The sequence below is a fragment of the Oncorhynchus mykiss genome, chromosome Y (assembly GCF_013265735.2).
Source record: "Oncorhynchus mykiss isolate Arlee chromosome Y, USDA_OmykA_1.1, whole genome shotgun sequence".
Lineage (NCBI taxonomy): Eukaryota > Metazoa > Chordata > Actinopteri > Salmoniformes > Salmonidae > Oncorhynchus > Oncorhynchus mykiss.
In genome coordinates, this window is record NC_048593.1 from 43287617 (window position 1) to 43314441 (window position 26825).

Sequence of the window (26825 nt, forward strand, 5' to 3'; positions counted from 1 at the left end):
GATCGATCGGGGTGTATTCATTGGGGCACAACGTAGCAAAATGTATTCAACTTATTGGACGAGTTCAGGATCAGGTTCTCTTTTTAGGAAGTGTTTATTTTTAATTTTTATATCCCAGTTTTGGAATAAAGATCTCTATGTCGGTGGGAACGAAATAGTGATCATACTTCATGTGATATGTTTACATCACAATATCTTTTAATAATAATTGCAAAGAAAGATGGTTACCGTTGCTATGCTACCTCCTCCAGCTCGATGTCCTGTTCGGTAACCTAGGAGAGATGCTGCAGTTCCAGGTTGAGTTCCTGAAGACTCTAGAAGATGGGACCAGACTGGTAGCCAACCTGGACAGGCTGGAGAGAGTAGAACAGTTTAAGGTACAATCACATCCTGGTCAACAGTAGTGGATTATGGGTACTGGTCAACAGTAGAGCACTATGGGTCCTGGTCAACAGTATGCACTATGGGTCCTGGTCAACAGTAGAGCACTATGGGTCCTGGTCAACAGTAGAGCATTATGGGTCCTGGTCAACAGTATGTACTATGGGTCCTGGTCAACAGTAGAGCATTATGGGCCCTGGTCAACAGTATGTACTATGGGTCCTGGTCAACAGTAGAGCACTATGGGTCCTGGTCAACAGTAGTGCATTATGGGTCCTGGTCAACAGTAGAGCATTATGGGCCCTGGTCAACAGTAGTGGATTATGGGTCCTGGTCAACAGCATGTACTATGGGTCCTGGTCAACAGTAGAGCACTATGGGTCCCGGTCAACAGTAGAGCACTATGGGATCTGGTCAACAGTAGTGGATTATGGTCCTGGTCAACAGTAGAGCACTATGGGTCCTGGTCAACAGTAGAGCACTATGGGTCCTGGTCAACAGTAGAGCATTATGGGTCCTGGTCAACAGTAGAGCATTATGGGTCCTGGTCAACAGTAGAGCATTATGGGTCCTGGTCAAGAGTAGTGGATTATGGGTTCTTGTCAACAGTAGAGCACTATGGGTCCTGGTCAACAGTAGAGCACTATGGGTCCTGGTCAACAGTAGAGCATTATGGGTCCTGGTCAACAGTAGTGGATTATGGGTTCTGGTCAACGGTAGACCACTATGGGTCCTGGTCAACAGTAGACCATTATGGGTCCTGGTCAACAGTAGAGCATTATGGGTCCTGGTCAACAGTATGTACTATGGGTCCTGGTCAACAGTAGAGCACTATGGGTCCTGGTCAACAGTAGTGGATTATGGGACCTGGCCAACAGTAGAGCACTATGGGTCCTGGTCAACAGTAGTGGATTATGGGTCCTGGTCAACAGTAGAGCATTATGGGTCCTGGTCAACAGTAGAGCACTATGGGTCCTGGTCAACAGTATGTACTGTGGGTTCTGGTCAACAGTAGAGCACTATGGGTCCTGGTCAACAGTAGAGCACTATGGGTACTGGTCTAAAGTAGTGCACTATATATAGGGAATAGGGTGCCATAGGACTCTGGTCTAAAGTAGTGCACTATATAGGGAATAGGGTGCCATAGGACTCTGGTCTAAAGTAGTGCACTATATAGGGAATAGGGTGCCATAGGTCTCTGGCCTAAAGTAGTGCACTATATATAGGGAATAGGGTGCCATAGGACTCTGGTCTAAAGTAGTGTACTATATAGGGAATAGGGTGCCATGGGTCTGACCTAAAGTAGTGCACTAGATTGGGAATATGGTGCCATAGGGCTCTGGTCTAAAGTAGTGCACTATATAGGGAATAGGGCTCTGGTCTAAAGTAGTGCACTATATAGGGAATAGGACTCTGGTCTAAAGTAGTGCACTATAGATAGGGAATAGGGCTCTGGTCTAAAGTAGTGCACTATAGATAGGGAATAGGACTCTGGTCTAAAGTAGTGCACTATAGATACGGAATAGGACTCTGGTCTAAAGTAGTGCACTATAGATAGGGAATAGGGCTCTGGTCTAAAGTAGTGCACTATTGATAGGGAATAGGACTCTGGTCTAAAGTAGTGCACTATAGATAGGGAATAGGGCTCTGGTCTAAAGTAGTGCACTATAGATAGGGAATAGGACTCTGGTCTAAAGTAGTGCACTATAGATAGGGAATAGGACTCTGGTCTAAAGTAGTGTACTATAGATAGGGAATAGGGCTCTGGTCTAAAGTAGTGCACTATAGATAGGGAATAGGACTCTGGTCTAAAGTAGTGCACTATAGATAGGGAATAGGGCTCTGGTCTAATGTAGTGCACTATAGATAGGGAATAGGGCTCTGGTCTAAAGTAGTGCACTATAGATAGGGAATAGGACTCTGGTCTAAAGTAGTGCACTATAGATAGGGAATAGGACTCTGGTCTAAAGTAGTGCACTATAGATAGGGAATAGGGCTCTGGTCTAAAGTAGTGCACTATAGATAGGGAATAGGGCTCTGGTCTAAAGTAGTGCACTATAGATAGGGAATAGGGCTCTGGTCTAAAGTAGTGCACTATAGATAAGGAATAGGGCTCTGGTCTAAAGTAGTGCACTATAGATAGGGAATAGGGCTCTGGTCTAACGTAGTGCACTATAGATAGGGAATAGGGCTCTGGTCTAAAGTAGTGCACTATAGATAGGGAATAGGGCTCTGGTCTAAAGTAGTGCACTATAGATAGGGAATAGGGCTCTGGTCTAAAGTAGTGCACTATAGATAGGGAATAGGGCTCTGGTCTAAAGTAGTGCACTATAGATAGGGAATAGGGCTCTGGTCTAAAGTAGTGCACTATATAGGGAATAGGGCTCTGGTCTAAAGTAGTGCACTATATAGGGAATAGGGCTCTGGTCTAAAGTAGTGCACTATATAGGGAATAGGGCTCTGGTCAAAAGTAGTGCACTATATAGGGAATAGGGCTTTGGTCAAAAGTAGTGCACTATATAGGGAATAGGGCTCTGGTCTAAAGTAGTGCACTATATAGGGAATAGGGCTCTGGTCAAAAGTAGTGCACTATATAGGGAATAGGGCTCTGGTCTAAAGTAGTGCACTATATAGGGAATAGGGCTCTGGTCTAAAGTAGTGCACTATATAGGGAATAGGGTGCATATGTGGCGCAGGCACAGATTGCCTCCCTATTTTGAATCCTATTGATAGCGCGTTTGTGTGTGTGTGTGTGTGTGTGTGTGAGTGTGTGTGTGTGTGTGTGTGTGTGTGTGTGTGTGTGTGTGTGTGTGTGTGTGTGTGTGTGTGTGTGTGTGTGTGTGTGTATTAATGGGTTTCCTCTCCTGTTAGATTTAATATTATTTAGAATAAATTTATATTTCATAGTCGACATGTGTTTCTCCAGAAAGTGCTGTTCTCTCTGGGTGGATCGTTCCTGTACTACGCCGACCGCTTTAAGATCTACAGCGCTTTCTGTGCCAGCCACACCAAGGTCCCCAAGGTCCTGGCCAAAGGTAGGGTACACTGTATTCCATCATTACAATGTAGTAGAACATATAGGTAGTAGGTGCCCTAGCTAGTTGCCTGTTTTTAACACTGCCATTGCTAAGGTCCCTCCCTCCTTCCTTCCTTCCTTCCTTCCTTCCTTCCTTCCTTCCTTCCTTCCTTCCTTCCTTCCTTCCTTCCTTCCTTCCTTCCTTCCTCCCTCCCTCCCTCCCTCCCTCCCTCCCTCCCTTCCCTCCCTCCCTCCCTCCCTCCCTCCCTTCCCTCCCTTCCTCCCTCCATCTTTACCATTCAGGTGTTCTTCACTGTCAGGGTCAGTCAGTGAGAGAGACAACGTGAGACAATATAATATTGAAGTATATTGAGGTAAAAAGGTCCAGTTCTCCTTTCACATTCGCTCGTGCTGGAAGAACATCAATATTATATTGTACGGTTGTCTCACGTTGTCTCTCTCTTGCTCTCTCGTCTAACACTATGGGGGCTAGGGCTGGGGGGGGGGGGGGGGGGGGTTCATGGCCATGTCCTTGTTGTAAAGATAATGATCCTTTCTGTATTGTCTGTGGTCCAGCTAAGACAGATGCAGACTTCAAGGCGTTCCTGGCAGAGAGGAACCCGAAACAACAACACTCCTCAACCCTGGAGTCCTACCTGATCAAACCCATCCAGAGGATCCTGAAGTACCCGCTACTACTGAGAGAGCTGTACTCACTGACGGACCCTGACAGTGAGGAACACTATCACCTGAATGGTAAGGAAGGAAGGAGGGAGGGAGGGAGGGAGGGAGGGAGGGAGGGAGGGAGGGAGGGAGGGAGGGAGGGGTGTGTCCTATAGTACCCACTACTACTGAGAGAGCTGTACTCACTGACGGACCCTGACAGTGAGGAACACTATCACCTGAATGGTAAGGAGGGAGGGAGGGAGGGAGGGAGGGGTGTGTCCTATTGTACCCACTACTACTGAGAGGGCTGTACTCACTGACTCACCCTGGCAGTGAGGAGCACTATCATCTGCATGGTAAGGAGGTGTATGTGTGTGTGTGTATGTGTGTGTGTGTGTGTGTGTGTGTGTGTGTGTGTGTGTGTGTGTGTGTGTGTGTGTGTGTGTGTGTGTGTGAGGGAGGGAGGGGGGTGTGTGAGTTGTGTGAGGAGGGAGGGAGGTGCGTGCGTGCGTGCGTGTTGGGGTGCACTGCGTTGTCACGGTTTCGTAACCTCTGCTTTTCTCCTCGTCTTCCTCAGTTGCGATGAAGGCCATGAACAAGGTGGCCAGTCACATCAATGAGATGCAGAAACTTCATGAGGAATACGGAGCCGTGTTTGACCAGCTCATCAACGAGACGACCGCCGACCGGAAGGAGGTCGCTCATCACCGTAGATTTATTTTAACACATATTCATGATTTATATTCAGTCTATGTAAATCCCAGATTTTCATCTTCTTACAAAGTTATATTATAATTAAAATATATCCTAATGTAAGTCTTGAAATAGCATTTCCAGCAGACTTGTTGTAATGGATCCATCTCTGCGTGTACGTCTCAGGTATCCGATCTATCCATGGGAGATCTTCTCCTCCACTCCACCCTGGTGTGGATCAATCCTCCAGCCTCCCTGGTCAAGGGCAAAAAGGACCCTGAGCTGGCTACCTTCGGTAGGGGTTACACTCACTACTAGACACTGGGGATCCATATAGGGCCTAATGTTAAGGGTCTCCTTCTAAATAAGGCCTTTGCAAACCGTACGATTTTAACCGTCCCGGACAACAAAAAAATCCACGTTGTGGGGGAACAATCTTAGGTGGTAAATGAGCGTCGGACGTCTTGGCTGGTTCAGTGAGACAGGGTTTAGGTCTGCTGGTTCAGTGAGACAGGGTCTAGGTCTGCTGGTTCAATGAGACAGGGTCTAGGTCTGCTGGTTCAGTGAGACAGGGTCTAGGTCTGCTGGTTCAGTGAGACAGGGTCTAGGTCTGCTGGTTCAGTGAGACAGGGTCTAGGTCTGCTGGTTCAGTGAGAAAGGGTTTAGGTCTGTTGGTTCAGTGAGACAGGGTTTAGGTCTGCTGGTTCAGTGAGACAGGGTCTAGGTCTGCTGGTTCAGTGAGACAGGGTCTAGGTCTGCTGGTTCAGTGAGACAGGGTTTAGGTCTGCTGGTTCAGTGAGACAGGGTTTAGGTCTGCTGGTTCAGTGACACAGGGTCTAGGTCTGCTGGTTCAGTGAGACAGGGTTTAGGTCTGCTGGTTCAGTGAGACAGGGTTTAGGTCTGCTGGTTCAGTGAGACAGGGTCTAGGTCTGCTGGTTCAGTACCACTACGTCTTGGCTGGTTCAGTGAGACAGGGTCTAGGTCTGTTGGTTCAGTGAGACAGGGTCTAGGTCTGCTGGTTCAGTACCACTACGTCTTGGCTGGTTCAGTGAGACAGGGTCTAGGTCTGTTGGTTCAGTGAGACAGGGTCTAGGTCTACTGGTTCAGTGAGACAGGGTCTAGGTCTGCTGGTTCAGTGAGACAGGGTCTAGGTCTGCTGGTTCAGTGAGACAGGGTCTAGGTCTGCTGGTTCAGTGAGACAGGGTCTAGGTCTGCTGGTTCAGTGAGACAGTGTCTAGGTCTGCTGGTTCAGTGAGACAGGGTCTAGATCTGCTGGTTCAGTACCACTACGTCTTGGCTGGTTCAGTGAGACAGGGTCTAGGTCTGCTGGTTCAGTGAGACAGGGTCTAGGTCTGCTGGTTCAGTACCACTACGTCTTGGCTGGTTCAGTGAGACAGGGTCTAGGTCTGTTGGTTCAGTGGTTCAGTGAGACAGGGTCTAGGTCTGCTGGTTCAGTGAGACAGAGTCTAGGTCTGCTGGTTCAGTGAGACAGGGTCTAGGTCTGCTGGTTCAGTGAGACAGGGTCTAGGTCTGCTGGTTCAGTGAGACAGGGTCTAGGTCTGCTGGTTCAGTGAGACAGGGTCTATGTCTGCTGGTTCAGTGAGACAGGGTCTAGGTCTGCTGGTTCAGTGAGACAGGGTCTAGGTCTGCTGGTTCAGTGAGACAGGGTCTAGGTCTGCTGGTTCAGTACCACTACATCTTGGCTGGTTCAGTGAGAAAGGGTCTAGGTCTGCTGGTTCAGTGAGACAGGGTCTAGGTCTGCTGGTTCAGTACCACTACGTCTTGGCTGGTTCAGTGAGACAGGGTCTAGGTCTGCTGGTTCAGTGAGACAGGGTCTAGGTCTGCTGGTTCAGTGAGACAGGGTCTAGGTCTGCTGGTTCAGTGAGACAGGGTCTAGGTCTGCTGGTTCAGTGAGACAGGGTCTAGGTCTGCTGGTTCAGTGAGACAGGGTCTAGGTCTGCTGGTTCAGTGAGACAGTGTCTAGGTCTGCTGGTTCAGTGAGACAGGGTCTAGGTCTGCTGGTTCAGTGAGACAGGGTCTAGGTCTGCTGGTTCAGTACCACTACGTCTTGGCTGGTTCAGTGAGACAGGGTCTAGGTCTGCTGGTTCAGTGAGACAGGGTCTAGGTCTGCTGGTTCAGTGAGACAGGGTCTAGGTCTGCTGGTTCAGTGAGACAGGGTCTAGGTCTGCTGGTTCAGTGAGACAGGGTCTAGGTCTGCTGGTTCAGTGAGACAGGGTCTAGGTCTGCTGGTTCAGTGAGACAGGGTCTAGGTCTGCTGGTTCAGTGAGACAGTGTCTAGGTCTGCTGGTTCAGTGAGACAGGGTCTAGGTCTGCTGGTTCAGTACCACTACGTCTTGGCTGGTTCAGTGAGACAGGGTCTAGGTCTGCTGGTTCAGTGAGACAGGGTCTAGGTCTGCTGGTTCAGTGAGACAGGGTCTAGGTCTGCTGGTTCAGTACCATTAAGTCCGGTCTCAGGCTCCGACAAAGTTTACACGAGAAAACTATCTTTAAGATACATATTTTCATGAGCGTAAAAAATATAAACTAAAGTACTTCCAGGTCAAGAAAATAAAAAGAAAATGTACAAAATAAAAGTCCTAAACATAAAAATAGAAACGTCTTTGAGAAGAAAAAAAATAAAATCTAAACATTAACATTGATTTATGAATGTTGATGTGATGTGATCACAGAACTGAAGAAAATCGTACAACCTGGCCAGGTTTATCATCTAGATTTTAATTCGGGAACATCGCAGGAGTGTGACGTGATAATCGTAAAAAAGACTACATTTTATTTATGTAACTAGGCAAATCAGTTAAGAACAAATTCTTATTTTCAATGACGGCCTAGGAACCGTGGGTTAACTGCCTTGTTCAGGGGCAGAATGACAGATTTGTACCTTGTCAGCTCGGGGGTTTAAACTTGCAACCTTGCGGTTACTAGGTCAACGCTCTAACCACTAGGCTGCCCTGCCGCCCCTCTACTCTAACCACTAGGCTACCTGTCGCCCCTCCACTCTAACCACTAGGCTACCCTGCCGACCCTCCACTCTAACCACTAGGCTACATGCCGCCCCTCCACTCTAACCACTAGGCTACCTGCCGTCCCTCCACTCTAACCACTAGGCTACCTGCCGTCCCTCCACTCTACCACTAGTCTACCTGCCCCTCCACTCTAACCACTAGGCTACCTGTCGCCCCTCCCCTCTAACCACTAGGCTACCTGCCATCCCTCCACTCTAACCACTAGGCTACCTGCCGTCCCTCCACTCTAACCACTAGTCTACCTGCCCCTCCACTCTAACCACTAGGCTACCTGCCGCCCCTCCACTCTAACCACTAGGCTACATGCCGCCCATCCACTCTAACCACTAGGCTACATGCCGCCCATCCACTCTAACCACTAAGCTACCTGCCGTCCCTCCACTCTAACCACTAGGCTACCTGCCGTCCCTCCACTCTAACCACTAGTCTACCTGCCCCTCCACTCTAACCGCTAGGCTACCTGCCGCCCCTCCACTCTAACCACTAGGCTACCTGCAGCCCCTCCGCTCTAACTGCTAGGCTACCTGCCGCCCCTCCACTCTAACCACTAGGCTACCTGCCGCCCCTCCGCTCTAACCACTAGGCTACCTGCCGCCCTTCCACTCTAACCACTAGTCTACCTGCCCCTCCACTCTAACCACTAGGCTACCTGCCGCCCCTCCACTCTAACCACCAGGCTACCTGCCGCCCCTCCACTCTAACCACTAGGCTACCTGCAGCCCCTCCGCTCTAACCGCTAGGCTACCTGCCGCCCCTACACTCTAACCACTAGGCTACCTGCCCCTCCACTCTAACCACTAGGCTACCTGCCGCCCCTCCACTCTAACCACTAGGCTACCTGCCGCCCCTAGACTCTAACCACTAGGCTACCTGCCTCCTCTACACTCTAACCACTAGGCTACCTGCCTCCCCTACACTCTAACCACTAGGCTACCTGCCGCCCCTCCACTCTAACCACTAGGCTACCTGCCGCCCCTCCACTCTAACCACTAGGCTACCCTGCCACCCCTCCACTCTAACCACTAGGCTACCTGCCGCCCCTCCACTCTAACCGCTAGGCTACCTGCCGCCCCTCCACGCTAACCGCTAGGCTACCTGCCGCCCCTAGACTCTAACCACTAGGCTACCTGCCGCCCCTCCACTCTAACCACTAGGCTACCCTGCCACCCCTCCACTCTAACCACTAGGCTACCTGCCGCCCCTCCACTCTAACCGCTAGGCTACCTGCCGCCCCTCCACGCTAACCGCTAGGCTACCTGCCGCCCCTAGACTCTAACCACTAGGCTACCTGCCGCCCCCCCACTCTAACCACTAGGCTGCCCTGCCGCCCCTACACTCTAACCACTAGGCTACCCTGAGGAGAGGACGTATATTTAGGCTGTATCGTCTGTCAAACATTCTCCATGTTAACGATCGTAATGATTTTGTGAAGGTTAATGGTCTCTCATACTCTGTCTCGCAAGGCCAGCTAGGCTACTGACTGTAGCAAAGTGTTTCTGGAGAACCTACAGTGTTCAGCCACTTTACGGTATTAATACAACACGTTACAAACCTCCAAGGACTGTTCCCAGGCCAGGTATTAGTAGAAGAGAACAGAGTGGGTGGGTGAGAGCTGTTCCCAGGCCAGGCATTAGTAGAAGAGAACAGAGGGAGTGGGTGAGAGCTGTTCCCAGGCCAGGCATTAGTAGAAGAGAACAGAGGGAGTGGGTGAGAGCTGTTCCCAGGCCAGGCATTAGTAGAAGAGAACAGAGGGAGTGGGTGAGGCCAGTGGTGCATTTTAATTATTGTCTTAGTGGTTAGTCCTCTCTTAGTGGTTAATATTAGGGTTATGTGTTAGTGGCTTCTGCAATGGAGATTTTGTCAAATGCTAACCCCTAAAATCAGACATGTTGGTTGTAAATGTTCTTTAGTAAATGCTTTACAATGTGGTATGAAATTGTGTGCTACTCTAATGCTCTTCCCCTTCACCCCCCCCCCTCTCTCTCCATCTCCCTCCCCTACCTTCCTCCTCTCTCTCTCCATCTCCCTCCCCCTACCTTCCTCCTCCCGCTCTCCATCTCCCTCCCCCTACCTTCCTCCTCTCTCTCTCCACCTCCCCCCCTACCTTCCTTCTCCCTGTCTCCATCTCCCTCCCCCTACCTCCATCTCACCCTCTCCCTACCTTCCTCCTCCCTCTCTCCATCTCCCTCCCCCTACCCCCATCTCTCCATCTCTCTCCTCCTACCTCCATCTCACCCTCTCCCTCCCCCTACCCCCATCTCTCCATCTCTCTCCTCCTACCTCCATCTCACCCTCTCCCTACCTTCCTCCTCTCTCTCTCCACCTCCCCCCTACCTTCCTTTTCCCTGTCTCCATCTCCCTCCCCCTACCTCCATCTCACCCTCTCCCTACCTTCCTCCTCCCTCTCTCCATCTCCCTCCCCCATACCTCCATCTCTCCATCTCCCCCCCCCTACCTTTGTCTCCGTCTCTCTCCATCTCTCCCTCCCCCTACCTCCCTCTCTCCATCTCCCTCCCCTACCTTCCTCCTCTCTCTCTCCATCTCCCTCCCCCATACCTCCATCTCTCCATCTCCCTCCCCTACCTTCCTCCTCTCTCTCACCCTCTCCCTACCTTCCTCCTCCCTCTCTCCATCTCCCTCCCCCATACCTCAATCTCTCCATCTCCCTCCCCCTACCTTTGTCTCCGTCTCTCTCCATCTCTCCCTCCCCCTACCTCCCTCTCTCCATCTCCCTCCCCTACCTTCCTCCTCTCTCTCTCCATCTCCCTCCCCCTACCTCCATCTCTCCATCTCCCTCCCCCTACCTTTGTCTCCGTCTCTCTCCATCTCTCCCTCCCCCTACCTCCCTCTCTCCATCTCCCTCCCCTACCTTCATCCTCTCTCTCTCCATCTCCCTCCCCCTACCTCCATCTCTCCATCTCTCTCCCCCTACCTCCATCTCTCCATCTCCCTCCCCCTACCTTTGTCTCCGTCTCTCTCCCCCTACCTCCATCTCTCCATCTCCCTCCCCCTACCTTTGTCTCCGTCTCTCTCCCCCTACCTCCATCTCTCCACCTCCCCCCACTACCTTCCTCCTCCCTCTCTCCATCTCCCTCCCCTACCTTCCTCCTCCCTCTCTCCATCTCTCTCCCCATACCTCCATCTCTCCATCTCCCTCCCCCTACCTTTGTCTCCATCTCCCTCCCCCTACCTCCCTCTCTCCATCTCCCTCCCCTACCTTCCTCCTCCCTCTCTCCATCTCTCTCCCCATACCTCCATCTCTCCATCTCCCTCCCCCTACCTTTGTCTCCGTCTCTCTCCCCCTACCTCCATCTCTCCATCTCCCTCCCCCTACCTTTGTCTCCGTCTCTCTCCCCCTACCTCCATCTCTCCACCTCCCCCCACTACCTTCCTCCTCCCTCTCTCCATCTCCCTCCCCTACCTTCCTCCTCCCTCTCTCCATCTCTCTCCCCATACCTCCATCTCTCCATCTCCCTCCCCCTACCTTTGTCTCCATCTCCCTCCCCCTACCTCCATCTCTCCATCTCCCTCCCCTACCTTCCTCCTCCCTCTCTCCATCTCTCTCCCCATACCTCCATCTCTCCATCTCCCTCCCCCTACCTTTGTCTCCATCTCCCTCCCCCTACCTCCATCTCTCCATCTCTCTCCCCATACCTCCATCTCTCCATCTCTCTCCCCCTACCTCCCTCTCTCCATCTCCCTCCCCTACCTTCCTCCTCTCTCTCTCCATCTCCCTCCCCTTACCTCCATCTCTCCATCTCCCTCCCCCTACCTCCATCTCTCCATCTCCCTCCCCCTACCTCCATCTCTCCATCTCCCTCCCCCTACCTCTCTCTCTCCATCTCCCTCCCCCTACCTCCATCTCTCCATCTCCCTCCCCCTACCTCCATCTCTCCATCTCCCTCCCCCTACCTCTCTCTCTCCATCTCCCTCCCCCTACCTCCATCTCTCCATCTCCCTCCCCCTACCTCTCTCTCTCCATCTCCCTCCCCCTACCTCCATCTCTCCATCTCCCTCCCCCTACCTCCATCTCTCCATCTCCCTCCCCCTACCTCTCTCTCTCCATCTCCCTCCCCCTACCTCCATCTCTCCATCTCCCTCCCCCTACCTCCATCTCTCCATCTCCCTCCCCCTACCTCTCTCTCTCCATCTCCCTCCCCCTACCTCCATCTCTCCATCTCCCTCCCCCTACCTCCATCTCTCCATCTCCCTCCCCCTACCTCTCTCTCTCCATCTCCCTCCCCCTACCTCCATCTCTCCATCTCCCTCCCCCTACCTCCATCTCTCCATCTCCCTCCCCCTACCTCCATCTCTCCATCTCCCTCCCCCTACCTCTCTCTCTCCATCTCCCTCCCCCTACCTCCATCTCCCTCCCCCTACCTCCATCTCTCCATCTCCCTCCCCCTACCTCCATCTCTCCATCTCCCTCCCCCTACCTCTCTCTCTCCATCTCCCTCCCCCTACCTCCATCTCTCCATCTCCCTCCCCCTACCTCTCTCTCTCCATCTCCCTCCCCCTACCTCCATCTCTCCATCTCCCTCCCCCTACCTCCATCTCTCCATCTCCCTCCCCCTACCTCCATCTCTCCATCTCCCTCCCCCTACCTCCATCTCTCCATCTCCCTCCCCTACCTTCCTCCTCTCTCTCTCCATCTCCCTCCCCCTACCTCCATATCTCCATCTCCCTCCCCCTACCTTTGTCTCCGTCTCTCTCCATCTTCCAGTGTTCAAGACTGCGGTGGTCTTTGTGTACAGAGATCGCTCCAAGCAGAGGAAGAAGCTTGTGAGTGTTTCTCTACCTCTGTTACTGTATACTGCTTTGGGGGGCCCGTGTCCTGGAGGGCCTTTTGGAAAGCTTTTAGTTTGGAACAGACACAATGGGGTCACCCGCAGAGTGGATCTGGGTTAATGCTGCTCTCAAAGTCTTCATGTGAAAGTAAAATGGTTGAGTGGTCCAATACAATATGCACTTTCTGTACCCTCCATAGAGGAGAACAGTTTAGATACAGTATTATTACCCTCCATAGAGAACTGTTTATTAGATACAGTATCATTACCCTCCATAGAGGAGAACTATTTAGATACAGTATCATTACCCTCCATAGAGAACTGTTTATTAGATACAGTATCATTACCCTCCATAGAGGAGAACAGTTTAGATACAGTATTATTACCCTCCATAGAGAACTGTTTATTAGATACAGTATCATTACCCTCCATAGAGGAGAACAGTTTAGATACAGTATCATTATCCTCCATAGAGAACTGTTTATTAGATACAGTATCATTACCCTCCATAGAGGAGAGAAGAACAGTTTATTAGATACAGTATCATTACCCTCCATAGAGGAGAACAGTTTAGATACAGTATCATTACCCTCCATAGAGGAGAACAGTTTATTAGATACAGTATCATTACCCTCCATAGAGGAGAACTGTTTATTAGATACAGTATCATTACCCTCCATAGAGGAGAGGAGAACAGTTTACATACAGTATCATTACCCTCCATAGAGGAGAACAGTTTATTAGATACAGTATCATTACCCTCCATAGAGGAGAACTGTTTATTAGATACAGTATCATTACCCTCCATAGAGGATAACAGTTTATTAGATACAGTATCATTACCCTCCATAGAGGAGAACTGTTTATTAGATACAGTATCATTACCCTCCATAAAGTAGAGGATAACTGTTTATTAGATACAGTATCATTACCCTCCATAGAGGACAGGAGAACTGTTTATTAGATACAGTATCATTACCCTCCATAGAGGAGAACTGTTTATTAGATACAGTATCATTACCCTCCATAGAAGAGAACAGTTTAGATACAGTATCATTACCCTCCATAGAGGAGAACAGTTTAGATACAGTATCATTACCCTCCATAGAGGATAACTGTTTATTAGATACAGTATCATTACCCTCCATAGAGGAGAACTGTTTATTAGATACAGTATCATTACCCTCCATAGAGGAGAACTGTTTATTAGATACAGTATCATTACCCTCCATAGAGGAGAACTGTTTATTAGATACAGTATCATTACCCTCCATAGAGGAAAACTGTTTATTAGATATCATTACCCTCCATAGAGGAGAACTGTTTATTAGATACAGTATCATTACCCTCCATAGAGGAGAGGAGAACTGTTTATTAGATACAGTATCATTACCCTCCATAGAGTAGAGGAGAAATGTGTATTAGATACAGTATCATTACCCTCCATAAAGTAGAGGAGAAATGTTTATTAGATACAGTATCATTATCCTCCATAAAGTAGAGGAGAACTGTTTATTAGATACAGTATCATTACCCTCCATAAAGTAGAGGAGAACTGTTTATTAGATACAGTATCATTACCCTCCATAGAGAACTGTTTATTTGATACAGTATCATTACCCTCCATAAAGTAGAGGAGAACTGTTTATTAGATACAGTATCAGTATCATTACCCTCCATAGAGGAGAACTGTTTATTTGATACAGTATCATTACCCTCCATAGAGAACTGTTTATTTAATACAGTATCATTACCCTCCATAGAGGAGAACTGTTTATTTGATACAGTATCATTACCCTCCATAGAGAACTGTTTATTAGATACAGTATCATTACCCTCCATAGAGGAGAGGAGAACTGTTTATTAGATACAGTATCATTACCCTCCATAGAGGAGAACTGTTTATTAGATACAGTATCATTACCCTCCATAGAGGAGAGGAGAACTGTTTATTAGATACAGTATCATTACCCTCCATAGAGGAGAACTGTTTATTAGATACAGTATCATTACCCTCCATAGAGGAGAACTGTTTATTAGATACAGTATCATTACACACTTGCACACTTACACACTTGCCCGTAGCAAACCTTGCTCTAAAAGTGCGTGTGTGTGTGTGTGTTGCCGTGTGTGTGTGTGTGTGTGTGTGTGTGTGTTGCCGTGCGTGCGTGCGTGCGTGCGTGTGTGTGTGTGTGTGTGTGTGTGTTGCCGTGCGTGTGTGTGTGTGTTGCCGTGTGTGCGTGCGTGTGTGTGTGTGCGTGCGTGCGTGCGTGTGTGTGTGTGTGCATCTCTCTCTCTTTCAGGGCACGTCTCATCGTCCTGCTGTGTCCGATGACAGAGTCCCGTTCCTTTTCCGTCACATGATTTCAACAGACTCCCTACAAGTCCGCGCCCTCACAAGTATGTGTGTGTTTTTAACCCTCTCCATCTTTTCCTCTGATCCCTCCGCCTTTAAGCTTTCCTCTCTACACCCCTCTCACCCTCCATTAGACAGGTCTTCACGGGGTCCCAAAAAAAAGTTGGACCAGGTTCCGAAATGTTCCTTGGCCTTTCACATCCGCACCCGATATGCATTAATACATTTTTTAAATAATATACAAACTCGTTCCCGAATGGACCCGATGACAACTAGACCCGTTTCCTTTTAAACCTGGTCGGATCCAGATCCGGTCTGATCCGAGTGAGGGAAGCAGCAGAAAAGGTAATTTATTAAGCTACTTTAATAAGCGGAGCTGATAAGACACGAGAGAAGGGAGAGAGAGGTGTCGTACTGTGAGAGAGAGACACAGGGAGGTAGAGAGAGGTGTCGTACTGTGAGAGAGGGACACAGGGAGGTAGAGAGAGAGGTGTCGTACTGTGAGAGAGGGACACAGGGAGGTAGAGAGAGAGGTGTCGTACTGTGAGAGAGGGACACAGGGAGGTAGAGAGAGGTGTCGTACTGTGAGAGAGGGACACAGGGAGGTAGAGAGAGAGGTGTCGTACTGTGAGAGAGGGACACAGGGAGGTAGAGAGAGAGGTGTCGTACTGTGAGAGAGGGACACAGGGAGGTAGAGAGAGGTGTCGTACTGTGAGAGAGGGACACAGGGAGGTAGAGAGAGGTGTCGTACTGTGAGAGAGGGACACAGGGAGGTAGAGAGAGAGGTGTCGTACTGTGAGAGAGAGACACAGGGAGGTAGAGAGAGAGGTGTCGTACTGTGAGAGAGGGACACAGGGAGGTAGAGAGAGAGGTGTCGTACTGTGAGAGAGGGACACAGGGAGGTAGAGAGAGAGGTGTCGTACTGTGAGAGAGAGACACAGGGAGGTAGAGAGAGAGGTGTCGTACTGTGAGAGAGAGACACAGGGAGGTAGAGAGAGAGGTGTCGTACTGTGAGAGAGGGACACAGGGAGGTAGAGAGAGAGGTGTCGTACTGTGAGAGAGAGACACAGGGAGGTAGAGAGAGGTGTCGTACTGTGAGAGAGGGACACAGGGAGGTAGAGAGAGAGGTGTCGTACTGTGAGAGAGGGACACAGGGAGGTAGAGAGAGAGGTGTCGTACTGTGAGAGAGGGACACAGGGAGGTAGAGAGAGGTGTCGTACTGTGAGAGAGGGACACAGGGAGGTAGAGAGAGAGGTGTCGTACTGTGAGAGAGGGACACAGGGAGGTAGAGAGAGAGGTGTCGTACTGTGAGAGAGGGACACAGGGAGGTAGAGAGAGGTGTCGTACTGTGAGAGAGGGACACAGGGAGGTAGAGAGAGGTGTCGTACTGTGAGAGAGGGACACAGGGAGGTAGAGAGAGAGGTGTCGTACTGTGAGAGAGAGACACAGGGAGGTAGAGAGAGAGGTGTCGTACTGTGAGAGAGGGACACAGGGAGGTAGAGAGAGAGGTGTCGTACTGTGAGAGAGGGACACAGGGAGGTAGAGAGAGAGGTGTCGTACTGTGAGAGAGAGACACAGGGAGGTAGAGAGAGAGGTGTCGTACTGTGAGAGAGAGACACAGGGAGGTAGAGAGAGAGGTGTCGTACTGTGAGAGAGGGACACAGGGAGGTAGAGAGAGAGGTGTCGTACTGTGAGAGAGAGACACAGGGAGGTAGAGAGAGAGGTGTCGTACTGTGAGAGAGGGACACAGGGAGGTAGAGAGAGAGGTGTCGTACTGTGAGAGAGGGACACAGGGAGGTAGAGAGAGAGGTGTCGTACTGTGAGAGAGAGACACAGGGAGGTAGAGAGAGAGGTGTCGTACTGTGAGAGAGGGACACAGGGAGGTAGAGAGAGAGAGATGTCTTACTGTGAGAGAGGGACACAGGGAGGTAGAGAGAGAGAGATGTCTTACTGTGAGAGAGGGACACAGGGAGGTGTCGTACTGTGAGAGTGACAATCATATCCGACCCAGACCCGTGGTCCCTGTCCCTCCTTCGTTTTACTGTCCCTGTTCCCTCCATTTAACCTGTCCCTCCCCCATTTAACCTGTCCCCCCTCCATTTAACCTGTCCCTGTTCCCTCCATTTAACCTGTCCCTGTTCCCTCCATTTAACCTGTCCCTGTTCCCTCCATTTAACCTGTCCCCCATCCATTTAACCTGTCCCTGTTCCCTCCATTTAACCTGTCCCTCCCCCATTTAACCTGTCCCCCCTCCATTTAACCTGTCCCTGTTCCCTCCATTTAACCTGTCCCTGTTCCCTCCATTTAACCTGTCCCTCCTCCATTTAACCTGTCCCTCCTCCATTTAACCTGTCCCTCCTCCATTTAACCTGTCCCTCCTCCATTTAACCTGTCCCTCCTTCATTTAACCTGTCCCTCCTCCATTTTACCGGGCCCTTTTTCCACCTTCATTTTACCTGTCCTACTCCATCCATCATTCTGCCTCTCATCTCTCTTTCTCTCCACCTATTCTTCTTCCACTAGATAGTAGAGATTTAAGGCGACGTTGATAACTCTCTCTCTCTCTCTCTCTCTCTGCTCTCTCTCTCTGCTCCCTGCTCTCTCTCTCTCTCTACTCTCTCTCTCTCTCTCTGCTCTCTCTCTCTCTCTCTGCTCTCTCTCTCTGCTCTCTCTGCTCTCTCTCTCTCCCTGCTCTATCTCTCCCTGCTCTCTCTCTCTCTCTCTGCTCCCTGCTCTCTCTCTGCTCTCTCTCTCTCTCTATGCTCCCTGCTCTCTCTCTCTGCTCTCTCTCTCTCTATGCTCCCTGCTCTCTCTGCTCTCTCTCTCTGCTCTCTCTGCTCTCTCCCTGCTCTCTCTCTCTCTCTCTGCTCTCTCCCTGCTCTCTCTCTCTATCTCTCTCTCTGCTCTCTCCCTGCTCTCTGCTCTATCTCTCCCTGCTCTCTCTCTCTCTCTCTGCTCTCTCCCTGCTCTCTGCTCTATCTCTCCCTGCTCTCTCTCTCTCTGCTCCCTGCTCTCTCTCTCTGCTCCCTGCTCTCTCCCTGCTCTCTCTCTCTGCTCTCTCCCTGCTCTCTTCCTCTCTCTCGCTCTCTCTCTCCCTGCTCTCTGCTCTCTCTCTCTCCCTGCTCTCTCTCTCTCTCTCCCTGCTCTATCTCTCCCTGCTCTCTCTCTCTCTATCTCTCTCTCTCCTCTCTCCCTGCTCCCTGCTCTATCTCTCCCTGCTCTCTCTCTCTCTATCTCTCTCTCTCCTCTCTCCCTGCTCCCTGCTCTATCTCTCCCTGTGCTCTCTCTCTTTCTCCCTCCCTCTCTCCCTCCCTGTCTCTCCTTGCTAGACTCCGAGGGTACGGCGGTGTGTGAGATAGTTCACATGAGGTCAGAGTCTGAGGGGAGACCAGAGAGAACCTTTCACCTGTGCTGCAGGTGAGTTCTGACATCACAACTGTGTGGCTGACGTCACGCTGAGAACACATCCGATCTGTTTGAACATAGAGCTATTTTCAATTCAATTAAACCTATTCGTGTATCAAGTCAATAAAATACAGAAAAACACATATTGCAGCACAATTACATGTGTGTGCATTGTGTGCTTGTGTGTGTTTACATTAATTTGAATGTGTGTGTCACATGGTCTGTGTGTATTGTGTGTTTGTGTATAGGTTTACATGAATGCGTGTATTGTCTGTATTGTCTGTCTGTCTGTCTGTCTGTCTGTCTGTCTGTCTGTCTGTAGGTCTGTCTGCCTGCCTGCCTGCCTGCCTGCCTGCCTGTCTGTCTGTCTGTCTGTCTGTCTGTCTGTCTGTCTGTCTGTCTGTCTGTCTGTCTGTGTACCTAATATAATTGTGTGTGTGTGTGTGTGTGTCTGTCTGTCTCTCTGTCTATCTGTCTGTCTGTCTGTCTGTCTGTAGGTCTGTCTGCCTGCCTGCCTGCCTGTCTGTCTGTCTGTCTGTCTGTCTGTCTGTCTGTCTGTGTACCTAATATAATTGTGTTTCTACTGTATTTTGTGTCTTTAACGTGTGTCCTAACCCTAACCCTAACGTGTCCCTGACCCCAGTTCTGTGGACAGTAAGAAGGACTTCCTGAAGACAGTCCACTCCATCCTGAGAGATAAACAGCGACGTCAGCTGATGAAGACTGAGTCTCTACCCCTCAACCAGCAGTATGTCCCCTTCGGAGGAAAACGCCTCTGCAACCTCAAGGGAAACAGACCGGCCATGAACAGAGCAGGTAGGTGATATTCTCTATAACCTCAAGGGAAACAGACCGGCCATGAACAGAGCAGGTAGGTGATATTCTCTATAACCTCAAGGGGAAACAGACCGGCCATGAACAGAGCAGGTAGGTGATATTCTCTGTAACCTCAAGGGAAACAGACCAGCCATGAACAGAGCAGGTAGGTGATATTCTCTGTAACCTCAAGGGAAACAGACCGGCCATGAACAGAGCAGGTAGGTGATATTCTCTATAACCTCAAGGGGAAACAGACCGGCCATGAACAGAGCAGGTAGGTGATATTCTCTATAACCTCAAGGGGAAACAGACCGGCCATGAACAGAGCAGGTAGGTGATATTCTCTGTAACCTCAAGGGGAAACAGACCGGCCATGAACAGAGCAGGTAGGTGATATTCTCTATAACCTCAAGGGGAAACAGACCGGCCATGAACAGAGCAGGTAGGTGATATTCTCTATAACCTCAAGGGGAAACAGACCGGCCATGAACAGAGCAGGTAGGTGATATTCTCTATAACCTCAAGGGAAACAGACCGGCCATGAACAGAGCAGGTAGGTGATATTCTCTATAACCTCAAGGGGAAACAGACCGGCCATGAACAGAGCAGGTAGGTGATATTCTCTATAACCTCAAGGGGAAACAGACCGGCCATGAACAGAGCAGGTAGGTGATATTCTCTATAACCTCAAGGGGAAACAGACCGGCCCATGAACAGAGCAGGTAGGTGATATTCTCTATAACCTCAAGGGAAACAGACCGGCCATGAACAGAGCAGGTAGGTGATATTCTCTATAACCTCAAGGGAAACAGACCGGCCATGAACAGAGCAGGTAGGTGATATTCTCTGTAACCTCAAGGGAAACAGACCGGCCATGAACAGAGCAGGTAGGTGATATTCTCTATAACCTCAAGGGGAAACAGACCGGCCATGAACAGAGCAGGTAGGTGATATTCTCTGTAACCTCAAGGGAAACAGACCGGCCATGAACAGAGCAGGTAGGTGATATTCTCTGTAACCTCAAGGGAAACAGACCAGCCATGAACAGAGCAGGTAGGTGATATTCTCTGTAACCTCAAGGGAAACAAACCAGCCATGAACAGAGCAGGTAGGTGATATTCTCTGTAACCTCAAGGGGAAACAGACCAGCCATGAACAGAGCAGGTAGGTGATATTCTCTATAACCTCAAGGGGAAACAGACCGGCCATGAACAGAGCAGGTAGGTGATATTCTCTATAACCTCAAGGGGAAACAGACCGGCCATGAACAGAGCAGGTAGGTGATATTCTCTGTAACCTCAAGGGAAACAGACCGGCCATGAACAGAGCAGGTAGGTGATATTCTCTATAACCTCAAGGGAAACAGACCGGCCATGAACAGAGCAGGTAGGTGATATTCTCTATAACCTCAAGGGGAAACAGACCGGCCATGAACAGAGCAGGTAGGTGATATTCTCTGTAACCTCAAGGGAAACAGACCAGCCATGAACAGAGCAGGTAGGTGATATTCTCTATAACCTCAAGGGGAAACAGACCGGCCATGAACAGAGCAGGTAGGTGATATTCTCTGTAACCTCAAGGGAAACAGACCAGCCATGAACAGAGCAGGTAGGTGATATTCTCTGTAACCTCAAGGGAAACAGACCGGCCATGAACAGAGCAGGTAGGTGATATTCTCTGTAACCTCAAGGGAAATAGACCAGCCATGAACAGAGCAGGTAGGTGATATTCTCTGTAACCTCAAGGGAAACAGACCGGCCATGAACAGAGCAGGTAGGTGATATTCTCTATAACCTCAAGGGGAAACAGACCGGCCATGAACAGAGCAGGTAGGTGATATTCTCTATAACCTCAAGGGGAAACAGACCGGCCATGAACAGAGCAGGTAGGTGATATTCTCTATAACCTCAAGGGGAAACAGACCGGCCATGAACAGAGCAGGTAGGTGATATTCTCTGTAACCTCAAGGGGAAACAGACCGGCCATGAACAGAGCAGGTAGGTGATATTCTCTATAACCTCAAGGGGAAACAGACCGGCCATGAACAGAGCAGGTAGGTGATATTCTCTATAACCTCAAGGGGAAACAGACCGGCCATGAACAGAGCAGGTAGGTGATATTCTCTATAACCTCAAGGGAAACAGACCGGCCATGAACAGAGCAGGTAGGTGATATTCTCTATAACCTCAAGGGGAAACAGACCGGCCATGAACAGAGCAGGTAGGTGATATTCTCTATAACCTCAAGGGGAAACAGACCGGCCATGAACAGAGCAGGTAGGTGATATTCTCTATAACCTCAAGGGGAAACAGACCGGCCCATGAACAGAGCAGGTAGGTGATATTCTCTATAACCTCAAGGGAAACAGACCGGCCATGAACAGAGCAGGTAGGTGATATTCTCTATAACCTCAAGGGAAACAGACCGGCCATGAACAGAGCAGGTAGGTGATATTCTCTGTAACCTCAAGGGAAACAGACCGGCCATGAACAGAGCAGGTAGGTGATATTCTCTATAACCTCAAGGGGAAACAGACCGGCCATGAACAGAGTAGGTAGGTGATATTCTCTGTAACCTCAAGGGAAACAGACCGGCCATGAACAGAGCAGGTAGGTGATATTCTCTGTAACCTCAAGGGAAACAGACCAGCCATGAACAGAGCAGGTAGGTGATATTCTCTGTAACCTCAAGGGAAACAAACCAGCCATGAACAGAGCAGGTAGGTGATATTCTCTGTAACCTCAAGGGGAAACAGACCAGCCATGAACAGAGCAGGTAGGTGATATTCTCTATAACCTCAAGGGGAAACAGACCGGCCATGAACAGAGCAGGTAGGTGATATTCTCTATAACCTCAAGGGGAAACAGACCGGCCATGAACAGAGCAGGTAGGTGATATTCTCTGTAACCTCAAGGGAAACAGACCGGCCATGAACAGAGCAGGTAGGTGATATTCTCTATAACCTCAAGGGAAACAGACCGGCCATGAACAGAGCAGGTAGGTGATATTCTCTATAACCTCAAGGGGAAACAGACCGGCCATGAACAGAGCAGGTAGGTGATATTCTCTGTAACCTCAAGGGAAACAGACCAGCCATGAACAGAGCAGGTAGGTGATATTCTCTATAACCTCAAGGGGAAACAGACCGGCCATGAACAGAGCAGGTAGGTGATATTCTCTGTGACCTCAAGGGAAACTAGTTTCCTTGTGAACTATCAAATTCAGTGTATGGTTATGTCTCTCGTTTCTCTGTGTAGTGTGTTACTGCATTTTCATTCGTCTATGTACTGTGATGTACTAACACTCTCATCTCTCTCTGTCTCTCTCTCTGTCTCTCTCTCTCCTCTCTCTGTCTCTCTCTCTGTCTCTCTCTCTCTGTCTCTCTCTCTGTCTCTCTCTCTGTCTCTTTCTCTGTCTCTCTCTCTCTCTCCTTTCTCTGTCTCTCTCTGTCTCTCTCTCTCTCCTCTCTCTGTCTCTCTCTCTCTCCTCTCTGTCTCTCTCTCTCTGTCTCTCTCTCTCTCCTCTCTCTGTCTCTCTCTCTCTCCTCTCTCTGTCTCTCTCTCTGTCTCTCTCTCTCTGTCTCTCTCTCTCTCCTCTCTCTGTCTCTCTCTCTCTGTCTCTCTCTCTGTCTCCTCTCTCTCCTCTCTCTCTCTCCTCTCTCTGTCTCTCTCTCTGTCTCTCTCTCTGTCTCTCTCTGTCTCTCTCTCTCTCCTCTCTCTGTCTCTCTCTCTCTCTCTCCTCTCTCTATCATCTCTATCTCTCATCTCTTTCTCTCTCGCTCCTCTCATCTCTCTCCTCTCATCTCTCTTTCGCTCTCTCCTTTCTCCTCCTCTCGCTCTTCCCCCTCTCTCTCTCCTGACCTTCTCTTTCTCTCCTGACCCTCTCTCATCTCTCTCTCGTCATTCTCTCTCTCCTCTCCTTCTCATCTCTCTCTCATGTCTCTCTCACTCTCTCCTGACCCTCTCTTTCTTTCGCTCTCTCTCATCCCTCCCTCTCCCTCTCCTGACCCTCTCTCTCTCTCTCATCTCTTTCTCCTCTCCTTCTCATCTCTCTCTCCTGTCCCTCTCTCTCGCTTTCTCTCTCTCTCCTGTCCCTTCCTTTCTCTCCCATCTCTCTCCCTCCAGTCTCAGCCCCGTCTCGGACCCTTGGTCGCAGGAAGCTGGTTAGGAACCGATTCACCATTGACACCGACCTCGTTCTCCATGACAACCACGAAGACTCTAACCCCACCCACTCTACCCATGACCATTCCCACCAGCCTCCACATTCCCACCAGCCTCCACATTCCCACCAGCATCCACATTCCCACCAGCATCCACATTCCCACCAGCATCCACATTCCCACCAGCATCCACATTCGCACCAGCCTCCACATTCGCACCAGCCTCCACATTCCCATAACCCCCTGCTTCCTACCCAGACGCCTCAGCAGCAAACGCTGTTGGCGACTGGAGGCGACACGGACCGCTGGGTGGAAGAACAGTTCGACCTGGGTTGCTACGACGACCAGGGAGGAGTGACGGGGGAGAGGAGGATGGAGGGAGGGATGGAGGTGAAAGAGACGGACATTCTGAGCGACGACGACGAGTACTGCAAGTCAGTCAGGGCTTCATCAACCGAACCCAGCCTCCTGGAAGAGAGGATGGAGGGAGCGACTCTAGAAGAAAGGAACCAAGACCAGGACAGAGGGGTAGACGAGGAGGAGAGGGAGGAGGGGGGAAAGAAAGAGGAGGAGGAAGAGAGGAGGAGCTCCCAGGGCATTCTCCAAGAGGACGAGTGGGGTGAAAGGGGAGAGTCACAGGTAGACTCTGTCTCCCCCGCCCCTCCCCCCTCACGGTCCCCCGCACCCCCGGTGAAGCTTACCCCCCTCAGGAAGCAATGGGCTGCAGAGGGCGTGGCCGGGAAGCAGTGTTCCGTGGAGGGAGTGGCCAAGAGGGACCACTGTGATGTCATCTGGGTGCGACGCGAAGACTACGCCAACGGAGGGAACAACGACGTCTTCTGAGACTGAGGGAGGGAGGGATGAACAACAGAAATAGAGGAAGAGAAGAGAGGGATCAACGCCTTCGATGGAGAAGAGGATATGACAGACAGGGTATGACAGACAGGATTAGACAGGCGGGATATGACAGACGGGATATGACAGACGGGATATGACAGACGGGATATGACAGACGGGATATAACAGACAGGCTATGACAGACGGGATATGACAGACGGGATATGACAGACGGGATATGACAGACAGGGTATGACAGACGGGATATGACAGACGGGATATGACAGACGGGATATGACAGACGGGATATGACAGACGGGATATGACAGACAGGCTATGACAGACGGGATATGACAGACGGGATATGACAGACGGGATATGACAGACGGGACATGACAGACGGGATATGACAGATGGGACATGACAGACGGGACATGACAGACGGGACATGACAGACGGGATATGACAGACAGAATAAGACAGACGGGATATGACAGATGGGAAAAACAGATGGGATATGACAGACAGGTTATGACAGATGGGATATGACAGACGGGATAAGACAGACGGGATATGACAGACGGGATATGACAGACGGGATATGACAGACAGGGTATGACAGATGGGATATTACAGACGGGATAAGACAGACGGGATATGACAGACAGGGTATGACAGATGGGATAAGACAGACGGGATATGACAGATGGGATAAGACAGACGGGATATGACAGATGGGAAAAACAGATGGGATAAGACAGACAAGATAAAACAGACGGGATAAGACAGACGGGATATGACAGACGGGATAAAACAGATGGGATATGACAAACGGGATATGACAGACAAGATAAAACAGATGGGATAAGACAGATGGGATTTGATAGATGGGAAAAACAGACGGGATATGACAGACGGGATATGACAGACGGGACACAAATGTGACTGCTGAGTTCGTTCACACAAGCTTTAAAAAGGAGGTTTTCGAGGAGGGACGAAGGACCCCTGTCGATGTAAAAACTATCTCCCCTCACCGCTCCACGGGTGTATTCCCTAGGAACCAAACAGAAGCAAACAGGGAGGGACTAACCGTGAAACTTAAGAAACACCCGTTTTCATTTACGAAACGTTTTCCATTACAAAACGATTTGCACTAATGAATACAACCCATCGCCCACCTTCTCCTGACAATCCTACTGTCTTCTACTTAGTGACAGACTCACAGTCTCACAATGCCTCAACTGAACTGCTATCAGATGGGAGAGAGAGGCCGCACACGCAAACACACTGGACTATAACGTCTTCACTGAACTAAAATCTCGTTGCCAAAAAAAAAAAAAAAAAAAAAAAAGTTTATTTTTCAAACGCAGGAATGATGAGTCATATTTTTTGCTTCTCTGACTTAGAAACTGTGTTTGTTTGTTTGTTTGTATGTAACACTCAAGGGCTGTGTGTAACTTCGAAACCTTGTCTGCATCTCAGATGCTACCGTATCGTGTACCCTTTTCAGTGCACTGTTTTTCACCCTGGACCCATAGGGTTCGTATCCTAAACCTTTCTCTTCAGGGGCTACAGACTGCTGTGTAATATACTACATAGAGATAGCTAGAAGACACAACTTGGATATAAATACACAAAGAGGAGATCTCTTTCCATCTCTATGGTGTACAACCCTGCTAGCTTTACCGCGCTTCTACTGTTCTGCTCGATTATCGGCTGCTGATAGCACTCAGAGCAACTATCCAGGCACAATTATAGCTTATTGTCTTTTCTAAAAATAACATTCTTTTTTTATTCACGTCTACCAAGATATTTGTTCACATCTTGATTTTGTTGACTATGGGGAAATAATTAACTAAACAAAATATTTTGGGGGTTTTTATTTCTGTTTACATGACATCCAGTGTTACTCACTCCCTGACCCTCGCATGGGACAGGATATGACATCATAATAGTAATAATATGACTTCCTGTTTTACTTGAATTTTCTTTGGAGTTTTGTTTGAAAGGAAAATGTTTGACAAAACACCTGCTGTTACTGACTGCAAAGCAGGATCAATGAATCAGCTGACATTGATTATTTATTTTTTTATTTAAAAAGGAAGGAAATAACCATCATTTTTCTGGTTCAGCTAAACTTAGATCCTTGTTTTTGGTTCTTGAGTAAATTAGACCATGCCCATTTCAAGCTTATCTTTTAAAGTAAGAAGTTATTTCAGAATAATTAGGCAAGTAAAGCTGGATAACTCAATAAATATGCTTTTGTAGTATACCCATCTGGACTGCTGCCAATGTCGACCCCACTACTGTGTCACGCTGCCTTCAAAATGCTCCTCAGAACTGGGAAATACGAGGTTCCCAAACGGGAAGTAAACAGTTGAACGACCCTCCCAAGTCGGACTTCCGAGTGGAAAAGTCTGAGGTCATTTTGAGTTGTGATGTTTCGTCACTGACCTTTCTCACCTTTTCAATCAAAAGATTTAAAAAACTAATCAACAGTTTGACATCGTCTAATTCACTGTATCAATGTGGATAATGCAGCTAGTTTGACATCGTCTAATTCACTGTATCAATGTGGATAATGCAGCTAGTTTGACAATATTATCAACATTAAGAAAGCTAGTCAACTCTATCATTAGCTATGTTAGCTAGCTCATCT

The 26825-nt window shown here is 49.4% G+C and overlaps 1 protein-coding gene across 4 annotated transcripts in view; it reads left to right on the plus strand.

Annotated features, from left to right (window-relative positions):
- Nucleotides 1–24445, plus strand: part of tiam1a (TIAM Rac1 associated GEF 1a) — a 177416-nt gene extending 152971 nt beyond the window's left edge. For 3 of the 4 annotated variants that reach the window (XM_036967214.1, XM_036967215.1, XM_036967216.1), the window contains 10 exons: nucleotides 252–377; nucleotides 3308–3416; nucleotides 3974–4153; nucleotides 4641–4759; nucleotides 4943–5051; nucleotides 12524–12582; nucleotides 14891–14987; nucleotides 18273–18360; nucleotides 18992–19164; nucleotides 23292–24445. In XM_036967214.1, the coding sequence (XP_036823109.1) occupies nucleotides 252–377; nucleotides 3308–3416; nucleotides 3974–4153; nucleotides 4641–4759; nucleotides 4943–5051; nucleotides 12524–12582; nucleotides 14891–14987; nucleotides 18273–18360; nucleotides 18992–19164; nucleotides 23292–24172 (1941 nt within the window). In that variant the 3' untranslated portion in view covers nucleotides 24173–24445. The remainder of the gene's footprint in view (nucleotides 1–251; nucleotides 378–3307; nucleotides 3417–3973; nucleotides 4154–4640; nucleotides 4760–4942; nucleotides 5052–12523; nucleotides 12583–14890; nucleotides 14988–18272; nucleotides 18361–18991; nucleotides 19165–23291) is intronic. The other variant, XM_036967217.1, reaches the window with a different exon arrangement.
- The last annotated feature ends 2380 nt before the right edge of the window (nucleotides 24446–26825 follow it).